Raw genomic sequence first — 17,081 nt, 5'->3', positions numbered from 1 at the left:
GTTGGAGGGTTGGGTAATGGTGGCATTGGGTGATGGTGGGTTGGGGGTTGGTGGGTTGGGTGGTGGTGGGATTGGGTGCTGGTGGGGTGCGTTAGATGGTGGTTGGTGGTGGTGGGGTGAGTTGATGGTGGGGTTTGGTGTTGGTGGGTTGAGTTGATTGTGGGGGTGGATGTTGGTGGGATTGGGCGATGGTGGATTGGTTGGTGGTGAGTTGGTTGTTGGGTTGGGTGATGGTGGTGTTGGTAGGGTGCGTTAGGTGGTGGGTGGTGGTGGGGTGAGTTGGTGGTGGGATGGGTGTTGGCGGGTTGGCTGTTGGTGGGGTTGGTTGGTGGTAGGGTGGGTTGCTGGTCGGGTGAGTTGATGGTTCGGTTGGGTAGTGGTGGTGTTGGGTGTTGGTGGGTTGAGTGGTGGTGGAGTGGGTTGATGGTGGGGGTGGATGTTGGTGGGATTGGGCGATGGTGGATTGGGTGGTGGTGGGTTGGCGGTTGGTGGGTAGGGTGGTGGTGGGGTGTGTTAGCTGGTGGTTGGTAGTGTTGGAGAGGGTTGATGGTGGGCGTTGGTGATGGTGGGGTGGGTTGATGGTTGGGTTGGGTGGTGGTGGGGTGGGTTGATGGTGGGGGTGGGTGTTGGTGGGGTGCGTTAGGTGGTGGGTGGAGGTGGGGTGAGTTGATGGTGGGGTTTGGTGTTGGTGGGTTGACGGCTGGTGGAGTGGGTTGATGGTGGGGGTGGATGTTGGTGGGATTGGGCGATGGTGGTGTTGGATGTTGATAGGGTGCGTTAGGTGGTGGGTAGTGGTGAGGTGAGTTAGTGGTGGAGTGGGTGTTGGCGAGTTGGCAGTTGGTGGGGTGAGTTGGTGGTGGGTGGTGGTGGGGTGAGTTGGTGGTGGGGTTTGGTGTTGGTGGGTTGGCTGTTGGTGGGGTTGGGTGGTGGTAGGGTGGGTGGTGGTAGTGATGGGTGTTGGTGGGGTGTGTTAGATGGTGGTTGGTGGTGGTGGGTTGAGTGGTGGTGGGATTGGGCGATGGTGGGCTGGGTGGTGGTGGGTAGGGGGTTGGTGAGTTGGGTGGTGGTGGGTTGGGGGTTGGTGGGTTGGGTGGTGGTGGGATTGGGAGTTGGTGGGGTGCGTTAGGTGGTGGGCGGTGGTGGGGTGAGTTGGTGGTGGGGTTTGGTGTTGGTGGATTGATGGTGGGGGTGGATGTTGGTGGGATTGGGCGATGGTGGATTGGGTGGTGGTGGGTTGGGTGTTGATATGGTGCGTTAGGTGGTGGGTAGTGGTGGGGTGAGTTAGTGGTGGGGTGGGTGTTGGTGGGTTGATGGTGGGGGTGGATGTTGGTGGGATTGGGCGATGGTGGATTGGGTGGTGGTGGGTTGGCGGTTGGTGGGTAGGGTGGTGGTGGGGTGTGTTAGCTGGTGGTTGGTAGTGGTGGAGAGGGTTGATGGTGGGCATGGGTGGTGGTGGGGTGGGTTGATGGTTGGGTTGGGTTGGGTGGTGGTGGTGTTGATTGTTGGTGGGGTGTGTTAGGTTGTGGTAGGTGGTGGTGGGGTGAGTTGATGGTGGGGGTGGATGTTGGTGGGATTGGGTGTTGGTGGGGTGCGTTAGATGGTGGTTGGTGGTGGTGGAGTGAGTTGATGGTGGGTTGGGTGTTCGGTTGGTTGGTGGTGGTGTTGGGTGTTTGTGGGGTGTGTTGGTGGTGGGGTTTGGTGTTGGTGGGTTGAGTGCTGGTGGAGTGGGTTGATGGTGGGGGTGGATGTTGGTGGGATTGGGCGATGGTGGATTGGGTGGTGGTGGGTTGGGTGATGGTGGAGTTGGGTGTTGATAGGGTGCGTTAGGTGGTGGGTAGTGGTGGGGTGGTTGTTGTGTGGTGGTAGGGTGGGTTGATGGTGGGGTGGGTTGATGGTGGGGTGGGTTGATGGTTGGGTTGGGTGGTGGTGGTGTTGGGTGTTGGTGGGGTGCGTTAGGTGGTGGTGGGTGGTGGGGTGAGTTAGTGGTGGGGTGGGTGTTGGCGGGTTGGCTGTTGGTGGGGTTGGGTGGTGGTAGGGTGGGTTGATGGTGGGGTGGGTTGATGGTTGGCTTGGGTGGTGGTGGGGTTGGGTGGTGGTAGGGTGGGTTGATGGTGGGGTGGGTTGATGCTTGGCTTGGGTGGTGGTGGTGTTGGGTGTTGGTGGGGTGTGTTAGGTGGTGGTGGGTGGTGGTGGGGTGAGTTGGTGGTGGGGTTTGGTGTTGGTGGGTTGAGTGGGTTGATGGGATTGGGCGATGGTGGAATGCGTTTGTAACGTTCTCCTTCGGGTGTAACGAACGCCGAATTTAACATCCGGATAAACCACAGCCAATGAAAACCAGATCGCAGTAAGATTAACCATTTACTGTTCACTCTTCACATTAACATATGGTGAAAACTGTTGATAAAACAATACAAGATTGATACAGTATTTGTTCCTTCCTTAATATCACATTTCAAGTGTAAATACTTGCAAAGGTGACTATAACTACATTACACTAAGGTGCAGTATACAGGGAGAGTTTACCTGCTCCATTGACTACTTTAAATACACTTCCATGCAAACTATCCGCAACTCTTTAACTAACGAAAGCATAAACATTATCTACCGTCGTTACTTCTAACAGGATCGGCATTAACATCTTAGTTCAATATATCGATTATCTATTAACTTACAGCGTTGCTCTCACTGTGATTTCTCATGCCTGCAAAACAACTTCTGCTCCGGTGAGCCTCGTGGAAAGCCCCCACCCTCGCGCTAATTTCAAACCGGTGTTTTCCCACAAGACGCGGCGAAACCGGATGTGACGTCATCACATGCCGATATATTTTACATGCAATGAATACACTTTAAACACTTCTAATTCTAACTAGAAAATACTATTGAATGAACTACTAAGCGAAAATATTATAAACTAAATAACTGTCGTAAAGACAGCACACTCCCCGCTTGACCTTCGTAAGGTCACAATGAGCAGAGTACAAACTTAATCTCTTAATCAGTCATTGGGTAGAGGTAGAATAACTTCTGTAACTGGCCTTTGGTAAATTTTCACATCGCCTTGGTCGGTAGTCTTCAATTCGATCTTCCTGACATGTCCATCCCCGCTAGGGAATGTAGCAGTGATTCTGGCCGTTGGCCAGATTCCTGTGGGGTTCTGTCCACTTTTGTCTCTGTTGCAACAAAGGTAGATATTTTTGTCTCCAGCGAGGCCAGAACTGATTTGCCAGAGCCTGGACTTGTCTCCATTGCTTTGTGTACAAATCCTTGTCTGAGAAGTCTCCTGGTGGAGGAGGTGCTCCTGCCTTCTGCGTAAGGAGCGTTGATGGCAAAAGTATAAAGGGGTTTTCTGGGTCAGAAGACACAGGTAGGAATGATTGTGCGTTTATAATGGCTGTGACCTCTGCCATTAGGGTGCACAGTACCTCGTGGGCCAATCGGGTGCGTTGCTGCATCGCAGGTTTCCTTTTCTGGGTTTTCCGTAAGGACGTGAACCGTTTGACTGCCTGCTCTTTGTTATCTGGTGAGCGCTGGCGTGGTTCTCTGAAAGGCAATGGGGCAACCCCATTATTTGCTTCATCTCTGAAGACCTTGGTGTCTTTGGGTTTTAAAGAAATGGTATCTTGAGCTGATTGTGCAAGTTTGTTTCCGTGCTCGGTTTGAACGAAAACTGACTGACCTAGCGTCTCGTCGGTTACTTTACGCTTGGTAATGTCTTGTTGTGCTTCTTTAGGGTACACCTTAGTGAGGCATATCTTGGAACAAGAATGGCTTGACTGAGTTTGACCGCAAACTTCTGTACAGTTCGAGCTGACAATTGTTGTCCTGGAGTGAACCTCTCCCTCCCCGCCGTCCTGTTGTGGGGGTGAAGGAGCGTTGTCGGTTCTTTCATTCTTGACTTCATCACGGAGCCGTGAGGGTAAATTTCCTTCCTCGTATGGATGTGATGCAATCGTGACTCTCTGAGGTTCCTCGTAGCTGGGGAAGTTATCGAATACGTATGGAGAGGGGGGACGAGCCTGCCTGTCTATTTGAGATTGTACATAGTCGCTTGTGCGCTCCAGTCTGGTCCTTTCTAAAGTAGATCTTGCTTCGGTCAGATCACGCGACCCTTCAGCTTCTTTTATGTACTTTGCTTCTGCCATGGCAGCTTCTTCTTCTCTTTCTAGCTGCAGCATTTGCAACTCTGTCGATATTTTTGCCATTTCCAACTGGGTTTCGGCTTCTCTGGCGGCCTCTTCTCTTTGTCTGGCAGCCTCTTCGGCTTCTCTGGCGGCCCTTTCTTTCTGGATTACGGCTTCTCTGGCAGCCTCTTCTCTTTGTCTGGCGGCCTCTTCGGCTTCTCTGGCAGCCTCTTCTCTTTGTCTGGCGGCCCTTTCGGCTTCTCTGGCGGCCCTTTCTTTCTGGATTTCGGCTTCTCTGGTGGCCAGTTTCATTTTCAAAACTGCTTCTTGTTTGGCGTAATGCAGTCGCACCTTGGCGGCTTCTGCCTTGGCTCTTGCCTGTGTGGACTTACTTGATGTCGGTTTACTGCCCTTGTCGCTGGGTGCCATCGACTTGATCCCGGATCGAGCTGACATTGCAGCACTTGGAACACCTGATAACGCCCGGGTGGGCTTACTTGATGTCGGTTTACTGCCCCTGTCGCTGGGCGGCGTCGACTTAATGCTGGATTGAGCTGACATTGCAGCACTTGAAACACCTGATAATGCCGCTTTTTCACTGTAACGTTCTCCTTCGGGTGTAACGAACGCTGAATTTAACGTCCGGATAAACCACAGCCAATGAAAACCAGATCGCAGTAAGATTAACCATTTACTGTTCACTCTTCACATTAACATATGGTGAAAACTGTTGATAAAACAATACAAGATTGATACAGTATTTGTTCCTTCCTTAATATCACATTTCAAGTGTAAATACTTGCAAAGGTGACTATAACTACATTACACTAAGGTGCAGTATACAGGGAGAGTTTACCTGCTCCATTGACTACTTTAAATACACTTCCATGCAAACTATCCGCGACTCTTTAACTAACGAAAGCATAAACATTATCTACCGTCATTACTTCTAACAGGATCGGCATTAACATCTTAGTTCAATATATCGATTATCTATTAACTTACAGCGTTGCTCTCACTGTGATTTCTCATGCCTGCAAAACAACTTCTGCTCCGGTGAGCCTCGTGGAAAGCCCCCACCCTCGCGCTAATTTCAAACCGGTGTTTTCCCACAAGACGCGGCGAAACCGGATGTGACGTCATCACATGCCGATATATTTTACATGCAATGAATACACTTTAAACACTTCTAATTCTAACTAGAAAATACTATTGAATGAATTACTAAGCGAAAATATTATAAACTAAATAACAGCACAGCGTTAGATGGTGGTTGGTGGTGGTGGGGTGAGTTCATGGTGGGTGTGGGTGTTGGAGGGCTGGGTAATGGTGGCATTGGGCGATGGTGGGTTGGGTGGTAGTGGGTTGGGGGTTGGTGGGTTGGGTGGTGGTAGTGTTGGGTGTTGATAGGGTGCGTTAGATGGTGGTTGGTAGTGGTGGAGAGGGTTGATGGTGGGCGTGCGTGGTGATGTGGTGGGTTGATGATTGGGTTGGGTGGTGGTGGTGTTGGTTGTTGGTGGGGTGTGTTAGGTTGTGCTTGGTGGTGGTGGGGTCAGTTGGTGGTGTGGTTGGTTGGTGGTGGGTTGTGTGGTAGTGGTGTTGGGTGTTGGTAGGGTGTGTTAGACAGTGTTTGGTGGTGGTGGGGTGAGTTGGCGGTGGGGTATGGTTTTGGTGGCTTGAGTGCTGGTGGAGTGGGTTGATCGTGGGGGTGGATGTTGGTGGGATTGGGCGATGGTGGATTGGTTGGTGGTGGGTTGGGTGTTGGGTTGGGCGATGGTGGTGTTGGGTGTTGGTAGGGTGCGTTAGGTGGTGGGTGGTGGTGGGGTGAGTTGCGGGTGGGTTGGGTGTTGGTGGGTTGGCTGTTGGTGGGGTTGGGTGGTGGTAGGGTGGGTTGATGGTGGGGTGGATTGATGGTTGAGTTGGGTGGTCGTGGTGTTGGGTGTTGCTGGGGTGCGTTAGGTGGTGGTGGGGTGAGTTGGTTGTGGGGTTTGGTGTTGCTGGGTTGAGTGGTGGTGGTGTGGGTTAATGGTGGGTGTGGATGTTGGTAGGATTGGGCGATGGTGGGTTGGGTGTTGGTGGGTTGGGTGGTGGTGGGATTGGGCGATGGTGGGTTGGGTGGTGGTGGGTTGGGGGTTGGTGGGTTGGGTGGCAGTGGGATTGGGTGTTGGTGGGTGCATTAGGTGGTGGGTGGTGGTGGGGTGTTGGTGGTGAAGTTTGGTGTTGGTGGGTTGATGGTGGGGTTGGATGTTGGTGGGATTGGGCGATGGTGGATTGGGTGGTGGTAGGGTGGGTTGATGGTGGGGTAAGTTGATGGTTGGTGTGGTGGTGGTGTTGGGTGTTGGTGGGGTGCGTTAGGTGGTGGTGGGTGGTGGTGGGGTGAGTTGGTTGGTTGGTGGGTTGAGTGGTGGTGGAGTGGGTTGATGGTGGGTGTGGATGTTGGTGGGATTGGGCGATGGTGGGTTGGGTGGTGGTGGGTTGGGGGTTGGTGGGTTGGTTGGTGGTGGGATTGGGTGTTGGTGGGGTGTGTTATGTGGTGGGTAGTGGTGGGCTGAGTTGGTGGTGGAGTTTGGTGTTGGTGGGTTGACAGTGGGGGTGGATGTTGGTGGGATTGGGTGAAGGTGGATTGGCTGGTGGTGGGTTGGGTGTTGGTAGGGTGCATTAGATGGTGGTTGGTGGTGGGGGGGTCAGTTGATGATGGGGGTGGGTGTTGGTGGGTTGGGTGGTGGTGGGACTGGGCGATGGTGGGGTGCGCTAGATGGTGGTTGGTGGTGGTGGGGTTAGTTGATGGTGGGGTTTGGTGTTGGTGGGTTGAGTGCTGGTGGATTGGTTGCTGGTGGGTTGGGTGTTGGGTTGGGTGATGGTGGTGTTGGGTGTTGGTAGTGTGCGTTAGTTTGTGGGTGGTGGTGGGGTGACTTGGTGGTTGGGTGGGTGTTGGCAGGTTGGCTGTTGGTGGTGTTGGGTGGTGGTAGGGTGGGTTGATGGTGGTGTGGGTTGATGGTTGCGTTGGGTGGTGATGGTGTTGGGTTTTGGTGGGGTGCGTTAGGTGGTGGTTGGTGGTGGTGGGGTGAGTTGGTGGTGGGGTTGGCTGTTGGTGGGATTGGACGATGGTGGATTGGCTGCTGGTGGGTTGGGTGGTGGTGGTGTTGGGTGTTGGTGGGTGTGTTAGGTGATGAGTTGGTGGTGGGGTTTGATGTTGGTGGGTTGAGTAGTGGTGGAGTGGTTTGTTGATTGTGGGTGTGGATATTATTGGGTTGGGTGGTGGTGGGTTTGGTGTTGGTGAGTTGGGTGGTGGTGGTGTTGGGTGTTGGTGGGATGTGTTAGGTGGTGGTTGTTGGTGGTGGGGTGAGTTGATGGTGCGGTTGAGTGTTGGTGGGTTGGGTGGTGGTGGGGTGGGTTGATGGTGCGGTTGGGTGTTGGTGTGTGTGGGTGTCGGTGGGATTGGGCATTGATGGGTTGGGTGGTGGTGGTGAGTAGGATGTTGATGGTGGTGAGTTAGGTGGTGGTGGGGTTGGTTGATGGTTGGGGTGGGTGTTGGTGGGTTGGGTGGTGGTGTTGGGTGTTGGTGGGGTGCGTTAGTTGGTGGTGGGTGGTGTTGGGGTGAGTTGGTGTTGGGGTTTGGTGTTGGTGGGTTGAGTGGTGGTGGAGTGGGTTGATGGTGGGTGTGGATGTTGGTGGGATTGGGCGATGGTGGGTTGGGTGTTGGTGGGTTGGGTGTTGGTGGGTTGGGTGTATGTGGGTTGGGTGGTGGTGGAGAGTAGGATGTTGGTGGTGGTGAGTTAGGTGGTGGTGGGGTTGGTTGATGGTTGGGGTGGGTGTTGGTGGGTTGGGTGGTGGTGGTGTTGGGTGTTGGTGGGGTGTGTTAGGTGGTTTGTTGATGGTGGGGGTGGGTGTTGGTGGGATTGGGCGATGGTGGGTTGGGTGGTGGTGGGTTGCGTGTTGGTGGGTTGCGTAGTGGTGGTGTTGGGTGTTGGTGGGGTGTGTTAGGTTGTGGTTGGTGGTGGTGGGGTGAGTTGGTGGTTGGGTTGGGTGGTGGTGGGTTGGGTGGTGGTAGTGTTGGGTGTTGGTGGGGTACATTAGATGGTGGTTGGTGGTGGTGGGGTGAGTTGAAGGTGGGGTTTGCTGTTGGTGGGGTTGGTTTGGTGGTAGTGGTGTTGGGTGTTGGTGGGGTGCGTTAGGTGGTGGGGTGAGTTGGTGGTGGGATGGGTTGATAGTGGGGGTGAGTGGTGGTTGGGTGTGTGGTGGGTTGATGGTGGGGGTATGTGTCAGTGGGATTGTGCGTTGTTGGGTTGGGTGGTGATTGTGATTAGGATGTTGGTGTTGGTGGGGTGGGTAGTTGGTGGGAGTGGGTGGTAGTGGGGTGGACGTTGGTGGGGTGGGTGTTGGTGGGTTGGGTGGTGATGGGGTGAGTTGATGGTGGGGGTGGGTGTTGGTGGGTTGGCTGCTGGTGGGTTCGTTGTTGGTGAGTTGGGTGTTGTTGGTGTTGGGTGTTGGTGGGGTGGGTTGATGATGGGGGTGGGTGTCGGTGTGTTTGGGCGTTGATGGGTTGGCTGGTGGTGGTTAGGATGTTGGTGGTGGTGAGTTGGGTGGTTGTGGCGTGGGTTGATGGTTGGGTTGGGTTGGGTGGTGGTGGTGTTGGGTGTTGGTGGGGTGTGTTAGGTGGTGGTTGGTGGTGGTGGGGTGATTTGATGGTGGGGTGGGTGTTGGTGGGTTTGGTGGTGGTGGGATTGGAGGTTGGTGGGATGCGTTATGTGGTGGGGTTTGGTGTTGGTGGGTTGAGTGGTGGTGGAGTGGTTTTTTGATGGTGGGGGTGGGTGTTGGTGGGATTGGGTGATGGTGGGTTGGGTGTTGGTGGGTTGTGTAGTGGTGGTGTTGGGTGGGTGGGGTGTCTTAGGTTGTGGTTGGTGGTGATGGGGTGAGTTGGTGGTGTTGGGTTGGGTGGTGGTAGTGTTGGGTGTTGGTGGGGTGCGTTAGATGTTGCTTGGTGGTGGTGGGGTGAGTTGATGTTGGGGTTGGCTGTTGTTGGGATTGGACGATGGTGGATTGGCTGCTGGTGGGTTGGGTGTTGGTGGGATGCGTTAGGTGGTGTGTGGTGGTGGGGTGAGTTGGTGGTGTGGTTTGGTGTTGGTGGGTTGAGTGGTGGTGGAATGGGTTGATGGTGGCGGTGGATGTTGTTGGGTTGGGTGGTGGTGGTGTTGGGTGTTGGTGGGTTGTGTTAGGTGGTGAGTTGGTGGTGGGGTTTGGTGTTGGTGGGTTGAGTGGTGGTGGAGTGGTTTGTTGATGGTGGGTGTGGATGTTGGTGGGTTGGGTGGTGGTGGGTTGGGTGTTGGTGAGTTGGGTGGTGGTGGTGTTGGGTGTTGGTGGGGTGTGTTAGGTGGTGGTTGGTGGTGGTGGGGTGAGTTGATGGTGGGATTGGGTGTTGGTGGGTTGGGTGGTGGTGGGGTGGGTTGATGGTGGGGGTGGGTGTCAGATTGGGCATTGATGGGTTGGGTGGTGGTGGTGAGTAGGATGTTATTGGTGATGAGTTGGGTGGTGGTGGGATTGGTTGATGGTTGGGTTGTGTGGTGGTGGTGTTGGGTGTTGGTGGGGTGTGTCAGGTTGTGGTTGGTGGTGGTGGGGTGAGTTGCTGGTGGGGTTGGGTGTTGGTGGGTTGGGTGGTGGTGGGGTGGGTTGATGGTGGGGGTGGGTGTCAGTGGGATTGGGCATTGATGGGTTGGGTGGTGGTGGTGAGTAGGATGTTATTGGTGATGAGTTGGGTGGTGGTGGGAGTGGTTGATGGTTGGGTTGTGTGGTGGTGGTGTTGGGTGTTGGTGGGGTGTGTTAGGTTGTGGTTGGTGGTGGTGGGGTGAGTTGCTGGTGGGGTTGGCTGTTAGTTGGGTTGGGTGATGGTGGGGTGGGTTGATGGTGGGGGTGGGTGTTGGTGGGGTTGGGTGATGGTCGGGTGGGTTGATGGTGGTGTTGGGTGTTGGTGGGGTGCGTTAGGTGGTGGTTGGTGGTGGTGGGTTGGGTTGATAGTGGGGGTGGGTGTTGGTGGGTTGGGTGGTGGTCAGCTGGGTGGTGGTGTGGTGGGTTGATGGTGAGCGTGTGTGTCAGTGGGATTGGGTGTTGATGGGTTGGGTGGTGGTGGTGTGTAGGATGTTGGTGTTGGTGGGGTGGGTGTTGGTGGCTTGGGTGGTGATGGGGTTAGTTGATGGTGGGGGTGGGTGTTGGTGGGTTGGGTGGTGGGTGTGGTTGGCTGTTGACAGGATTGGGTGTTGGTGGGTTGGGTGATGGTGGGGTGGGTTGATGGTGGGGGTGGGTGTTGGTGGGTTGGGTGGTGATGGGGGCTATGATGGGATTGTGGAGGAAATATAATGGGACTTGTGTAAGTGGATGCCTAATGGTTTGTGCAGAACTGAGGGGTTGAAGAGGCTGTTTCTCTGCTCCCCATCTCTACGACTGGAATTGCATACTCAAGTACAACAATGCTACTGTAATTATATAGGGCCTGATGAGATTGCACATGGAGTCTAGAATTAGAAGTCATGTTTTCAGATTATTAGTTCTAGGTCTAAGACAAGGACGATGAAATGTTTTCACACCAAGATTGGTGAATGTTTGGAACTCTCTGCCCTGGCAGGAAGGGTAGGATCAGTCACTGAGTTCATTTGAAACAAAAATCAATAGATTCTGAATATTAAGGGAATCAAGGGATACAGGAATGGTGCAGGAAAAGGCTGCTGATCTTGATGAGTGGCAGAAGGCCAAAAAATCAATTCATCTCCTGCCTTTTGTGTGCTTAATTTACTAGACTGTAGAACAGTTTAGCACTGGAACTGGTCCTTTTGCCTACATAATCTCATCTCTCTATATGTGATCCATACTCCTGCATTTGTAAAAATCTTGCCTTGTTTTTCCTTATTACACTTTCTCCTCTCACCTAAAAGCAGTGCCTTCTGGTATTTGAATCTTTTACCCCAAGAAAGAAACTTTGACAACCCTGTCTATGACTCCTGTAATTTTATAAATTCAGGTGACCTTTTCATGCTCATAATGTGGCCTCCTCTACACTAGAGAAGCCAGAGGAGAATGGGTGATTTCTTTGTATAATCCCTGTATTCAGTCTTTAAGGATCAGGCTAAACTTCCAATCACCTGCCACTTTAATTTTCTATCCCATTCCTACTCTCACCTCCCTTTCTTCAGCCTCCAACCAAAACCTCTCTCTCTGGGCATGTAAATCTCTCCTGATTTAACAACAGAATTTAACAATTTCAGCTAATTATTCCTTTTCTCTCCACGACTGTGGCTACCACTTCCCTCTTCAGTGTGCTTCCCTAGTTACTTTCCTTTCCATTGTGTGTTGTAACTCCAAAACATAAAACATGGAACTGGGAAATGTGTGTGCTTATTTTTCATTTTTACTTATCACAGCATGCACATATGATGTGGCATGGCAATGTATGTCATTCATGTACTTCTATGTATTACCCATAATGAATTATGTAAACAAAGAATGCTTAATCAAACAATGTATTTACAATATTACTCAAATATTACTGAAATACTAAATAAACAATGGTTACCTTCTCAATTACGATCAAAACACTCAATCAAAACATTCTGAATGTTGTTCCAATGATGTGACTTTAAAAGTTTTGACACTGTTTCTCTTCCCAGTGGCACTGTCTGACATGAAAAATATTGATTGTGATAGGGAGACAGCCAACGTAATCATAATCAAGAAGCCCTCCCACCGCCCCTTCCATTGGGAAGAAGTTACTAAACCCTGAGAATGTGTACCACCAGGCTCAAACTTCTACCCTGCAGTTGTAAGACTCGTGAATGAATCTTTTGCAACAATAAAAATTCTCTCTTGATCTCTTAATCTACTTCATCAAGACCCTTGCACCTTCTTTGCCTACCTACACTGCTCTCTTTGTTTAACTGTAACTGGAATAGTCTTCTGCATTCTGTTGTATTTTCCTTTATTATGACCTCGATGTACATGTATATATGGAATAATCTGTCTGCATGGCACACAAACAAAAGGTAATCACTATACGTTAGTATGTGACAATGATACAGGAGCCTGAAGGTGCACACTCACCTTCCTCCCCTCTACCAACCGATTTCGAAATGGACGTTGAATCCATTAACACTATCCTACTACTTTTTAAATTTTATTTCTATTATTGCACCACTTATTTTAACTTAACTATTTAATATACACATAAATATGTAATGGCTGTAATTGTTTTTTTTCCTACTATCCTGTATTACTTTGTACCACTGCCACAAAGTTAAAAAATTTCATGACAAATGCTGGTAATGTTAAACCAGGTTCTGTTTCTGAATGACCAATTATTTAGATGTGCAAATGATCTGAAACCTGCTTTATACGTACATGTGCTTGTCCTCAGTTTCTTTTGCTTAGGTAATGTCTGATATATTCCAAGACAGGAATATCTCTGTTGCATTGAATAAAAGCTTAGTTCCCAATGAACCCCAGTACACCCATCGTTACTCATTTGTGCCCATGATCTCTGGAAGCTTGTGGATTAGTGATTCATTTACTTGTATAATAGGATCATCTGGCGAGGATGTTTGCAGGTATAAAAAGCATTAATGCAGATTGGCAGCCAAGGTTTGAGCATTTGATCCTGACCTCGAGGAACATTTTTTAATTATTTTCTAAAAGCTGCATTGCTAAATTGAGGTCACGTTGTGTGTTTGTGTGCTGGAGGCTTCGGTTGAGAATAACAGGAATGTAAACTATCATGAGATTTGCATAATCCTCTGAACTGTGTAGTTGGTGTGGTTTGAAGGGGAATTATTTGATTCTGCAGGATGGACTGTGGAATTGATATGGTTGGCTTTAGGTTCCAGATGTGTTTTGCCTTGGATCTAAATATTTTTGTACTGTGTTGTGAACTGCTATGTACAAAGTCGCTTTGATTTTACTTAATATGAGCAACCTCACTGTGATCCTCAACTAGAATAGTTTATAAACATAAAATCACCAGGCAGAGCAGTTCTCGCTTTAAAATTCACGCAGAATGTCAAACAGATAGTTCACTGCAAACCTGTTCACTGCTCACCTAAAATCTTCATCCACTTTCAGATTTAGATTCGTTAGTTTATTGTCTTGTACACCAGGGAAATTCCTTAATCGCATGAAGTAAACAGTGTATGTGGTAATAACTTAAGGAGACATTAAATACAATATTGCGTGCAAAACACCAGAATGGTGTATAGGAAGTAGTGGAATCAAAATCCAAGCAAAAAGAAACACCAGAGTGAAAATAATGGAGTAACTAAGAATAACAGAATGTGGCAGCGACTTGGGAAAGGTCTGATTAGGTGGAGATTCACTCAAAAGCCTGATAGCAGTGGCTAAGAAGCCGTTCTTAAGTTTGATTGTCTGGACTTACAAGCTTCTGTGTCTTCTCCCAGAAGGTAGAAGAGAGGACATGGAATGGCCAGGGTGGCAGCTATCCTTGACAATGCCATTAGCCTCCCTGAGGTACTTTCTCCTTGAAGATGGACAGGGTGGGAGGAAGTGACAACCTGATAGTGGATTGGGCTATGTCAACCACTGTCTGCAGGTACCATCAGAGCAGACTGCAATGCAATGTCAGGATACTTCTGATGCACCATTAATAACTCTTGGAGACGTGAGGCGAGATATACGCTTTTATTGGCTGGAAGAAAGAACAAGCAGCAATTGACCACCACACTGCATCCTGGAGACTCTGGCCAGGGCGGTGTCCCCAATTGCCTTTATACTGGGGTCCGTGGGAGGAGCCACAGGAGCAGTCAGCGGGGGGGGGGGGGGGGGGCGTATCCAGACAGGTATATGTAGTTCACCACAACTTTCTATATGCAGCTGGAGAGGTTCAAGAAAATCCTCATGGACAAGCCAAATCTTTTCAGGCACCGAAGAAAGTAAATACACTGATGCATTTTCTTGATCGCCTAACCGGTCTGAGTTTTCTAGTGACATGGATGTGGAGGAACTTGTCATTGTCGATCATTTTTCCAATGATGTTGAAATGATAATTGCCTATTAGAATTCTGGTTAATTTTGTATCATGTAGGTTGTGCTTTCAAGCTGTGTTGCCGTATTACCCTAAAAATAACAGCTCCTTCAGTTGACTACATGATCTACACTGGGCTGTTCTGTACTTTCATTGACGGACTCCAATTAAACAATCATTTTAATCTTCAGCAGATTACCTTTCCATGTGAAGGACAGGACTGTCTCTCAAATCGTGTATCTCATAGAGTCATACAACACAGAAATGGGCTCTTTGGTCACCTGGTCCAAGATGACCTACCAACACCAATCCATTTTGGCTACACCTTGTTTTCAGTCTTAGTGTCTCAGTGATTCTAATGCTCATCTAAATAAGTCTATAGGTATACCTGCCTCCATTTCTGACTGAAGCAACATAAGAAAATACTGGAAGAACTCAGCAGGCCAGGTAGCATCAATGGAAGAGTACAGTCAACACTTCAGGCCGAGACCAGGGTCTTGGCCCAAAATGTCAACTGTACTCTTCTCCTCAGATGCAGCTTGGCTTGCTGAGTTCCTCCAGCATCTTGTGTGTGTTGCATGGATTTCCAGCTTCTGCAGATTTTCTCTTGTTTGTGATTGGCCATACCCAATTGACACAGGATTCTTAATCGTCAAAGGGCTTAGCTAAATAACCAGACAATCCTGATTTCTCTTCAAATCAAGTTTAATATCTCAGCCATTTATTTCTTGACAACAATTTAGAAACTTACAGCATCTTAAATTTAATGACATGATCAAAGTTCCTTCAGAGGGGCAAAAGGTCAGCAGCTGGCCAAAGGAAGTTTGTATAGAGAACACGCTCAAAATGCTGGTGGAACACAGCAGGCCAGGCAGCATCTATAGGGAGAATCACTGTCAACGTTTCGGACTGAGACCCTTCGTCAGGACTAACTGAAAGGAAAGGTACTAGGAGATTTGAAAGTAGGAGGGGGAGGGGGAAATGTGAAATGATAGGAGAAGACCGGAGGGGGTGGGATGAAGCTAAGAGCTGGAAAGGTGATTGGTGAAAGTGATACAGAGCTGGAGAAGGGAAAGGATCATGGGACAGGAGGCCTTGGGAGAAATAAAACAAAGAAACCAACTAAATGCTTCATTAATCACACTTTTTCTGCTGAACGATCACTGCAAACAATAGACTGTAACCTCCCTATTGAAGTGTACAACCGGGCAGTTTTACTGTGGGAACTTAAGTCTCAAAGGTGCAGGACAGCTGTGGTGTGGTGTGTACAGTCTGAAGTGAGGCTGGGGAGCAGGGAATGAGCTAATGAGTGGCTGGTGTAGACTTGGAAGCAATTTGATTCAGTAGAACCGAGGCGAGGAGAGTGGAGACGGTGGGGCCCAGACCTGCATCTGAAAACGAGGAAAGTCTGAAGGTTTGATCAATTCAAGTGCCGAGGCAAAGTGGAAAAGTTGGGAAGGGGCCAAATTGAGGCCACAGGGCACTGGCTCGAGAGTGTATTGAAGCGGCAGGGTCTGGGTCCGACAGCAAGATCAGGATGATTTAAACGCCAGGCCAGATTGATAAGAACAGGATGGTGGGACCAGAGGTGAGGGATGGGCCAGTTCATATCACTGCTCCATGAGTTTTTCTCAACTCTGAAATTCAGCTCATTGCTCATCGGGGTTTATTCATCTCTGCACCAGACTGTGAGTGTGGTCTGCAACTCTCACAGCATAGACTCAACTTGGTGAACTTGTTCTGAATGCTTTTGGCCTACTTTAATTTTTTGCACACTTTTGTTCTCTCCCTGCCAGTTGGGCATTTGATGATCTTCTTCTGTTTTAATGGGTTCCTTTGGGTTTCTTTGTTTTGAAACTGCTTGTGAGAAGATGAATGTCAAGGTTGTATAATGTATACAGACTTTGATAATAAAGTGTACTGACTTTGACTTTGACTTTGACTTTAACGTTCTGAGCTATTAGTACAGCATGTCCCACTGCTCCGGTATTAATAACACATAATACATATAAAGAAGCATTATCACACAGTGACGATTGCCGAGCACATCATTGGAGCCTCCCTGCCCTCTATTGTGGACCTGTACTCCTCCAGGTTGAAGAAGAGGGCGGGGAACATCATAAAGGACTCCTTCCATCCTGCGCACGGACTGTTTGAACTGCTTCCGTCTGGTAGGCGCTTCAGATCCCTCCAGACTAAGACTAATAGGCACTGGAGAAGTTTTTTCCCTACTGCGCTCACTTTGCTGAACAGTGAACTGCCGGTTAACTGTCGGCTAACTATTACTTGGATTGCACTACTTGTATGTATAATCTATATTTTCATTTATATTTATCATTATTATTGTTATGAGCAGAGAGACAACATCGGCCGGAAGTAAATTCCTTGTATGTGCACAGGTACTTGGCGATTAAAGTCTGATTCTGATTCTGATTCTGATTCTGATCTTACACCAGAAAATCTGCCGATGCTGGATATCCAAAGCAACACACACAGTGTTGGGGGAACTCAGTAGGTCAGACAGCATCTATTGAAAAGGGTAAACAGTCGACGTTTTGGGCTGAGAGTCTTCATCTGACTCCATTAACCCACCTGGCCGGCTGACTTATCCCCTCAGGACTCCTGGCCTCACCTTTTCACTGATTTCCCTTTGTCCTATCCATTCCTTCCACTTCGTTTTTGTAACTTAATACTACCCTTCCCTAGTCCTGATAAAGGGTCTTAGACCTGAAAAATAAACCTGTTTCTTTTCCCATGGATGTCACTAAATTCCTGAATGTTTCCAGCATTTTATTTCAGAGTTTCAGTGTATTTGATTTAACTTCAGTTCCTGGCCTCTTATGTACAGATGCAGTGGAGGTCACAATTGTCTTGGGATGAATTTCCAGCATTATCCATCTACAGAATTCACAGTTAAGAGAGTTATGTAGCATAGATACAGGCCC

The 17,081-nt window shown here is 49.5% G+C and overlaps 2 protein-coding genes across 3 annotated transcripts in view; one reads left to right on the top strand and one right to left on the bottom strand.

Moving 5' to 3' along the window:
• LOC132399405 (heparan sulfate glucosamine 3-O-sulfotransferase 4-like) overlaps window positions 1-17,081 on the top strand; it is a 233,733-nt gene that overhangs the window by 144,173 nt on the left and 72,479 nt on the right. The gene's annotated exons all lie outside the window — the stretch shown is intronic.
• On the bottom strand, window positions 2,678-13,906 carry LOC132399404 (plectin-like). Of its 2 annotated transcripts, none has more exons than XM_059979707.1 (3): window positions 12,207-13,906; window positions 11,683-11,785; window positions 2,678-4,848 (listed from the first exon to the last, which is right to left on the bottom strand). In XM_059979707.1, the coding sequence occupies exon 3, from the start codon at window positions 4,680-4,682 to the stop codon at window positions 3,105-3,107; it is 1,578 nt and encodes a 525-aa protein (XP_059835690.1). In that variant the 5' UTR covers window positions 4,683-4,848; window positions 11,683-11,785; window positions 12,207-13,906; the 3' UTR covers window positions 2,678-3,104. The 2 variants fall into 2 exon arrangements, with proteins under 2 accessions (XP_059835690.1, XP_059835691.1); XM_059979708.1 differs by having other exon boundaries at window positions 12,504-13,906.

Source organism: Hypanus sabinus, chromosome 9 (genome assembly GCF_030144855.1).
Source record: "Hypanus sabinus isolate sHypSab1 chromosome 9, sHypSab1.hap1, whole genome shotgun sequence".
NCBI lineage: Eukaryota > Metazoa > Chordata > Chondrichthyes > Myliobatiformes > Dasyatidae > Hypanus > Hypanus sabinus.
This window is presented reverse-complemented; position numbering and strand designations above follow the sequence as displayed.

What these genes read in the sequence shown, in the direction of transcription:
- LOC132399404 (XM_059979707.1), bottom strand. Translation starts at nt 4,682, where the DNA reads ATGTCAGCTCAATCCAGCATTAAGTCGACGCCGCCCAGCGACAGGGGC.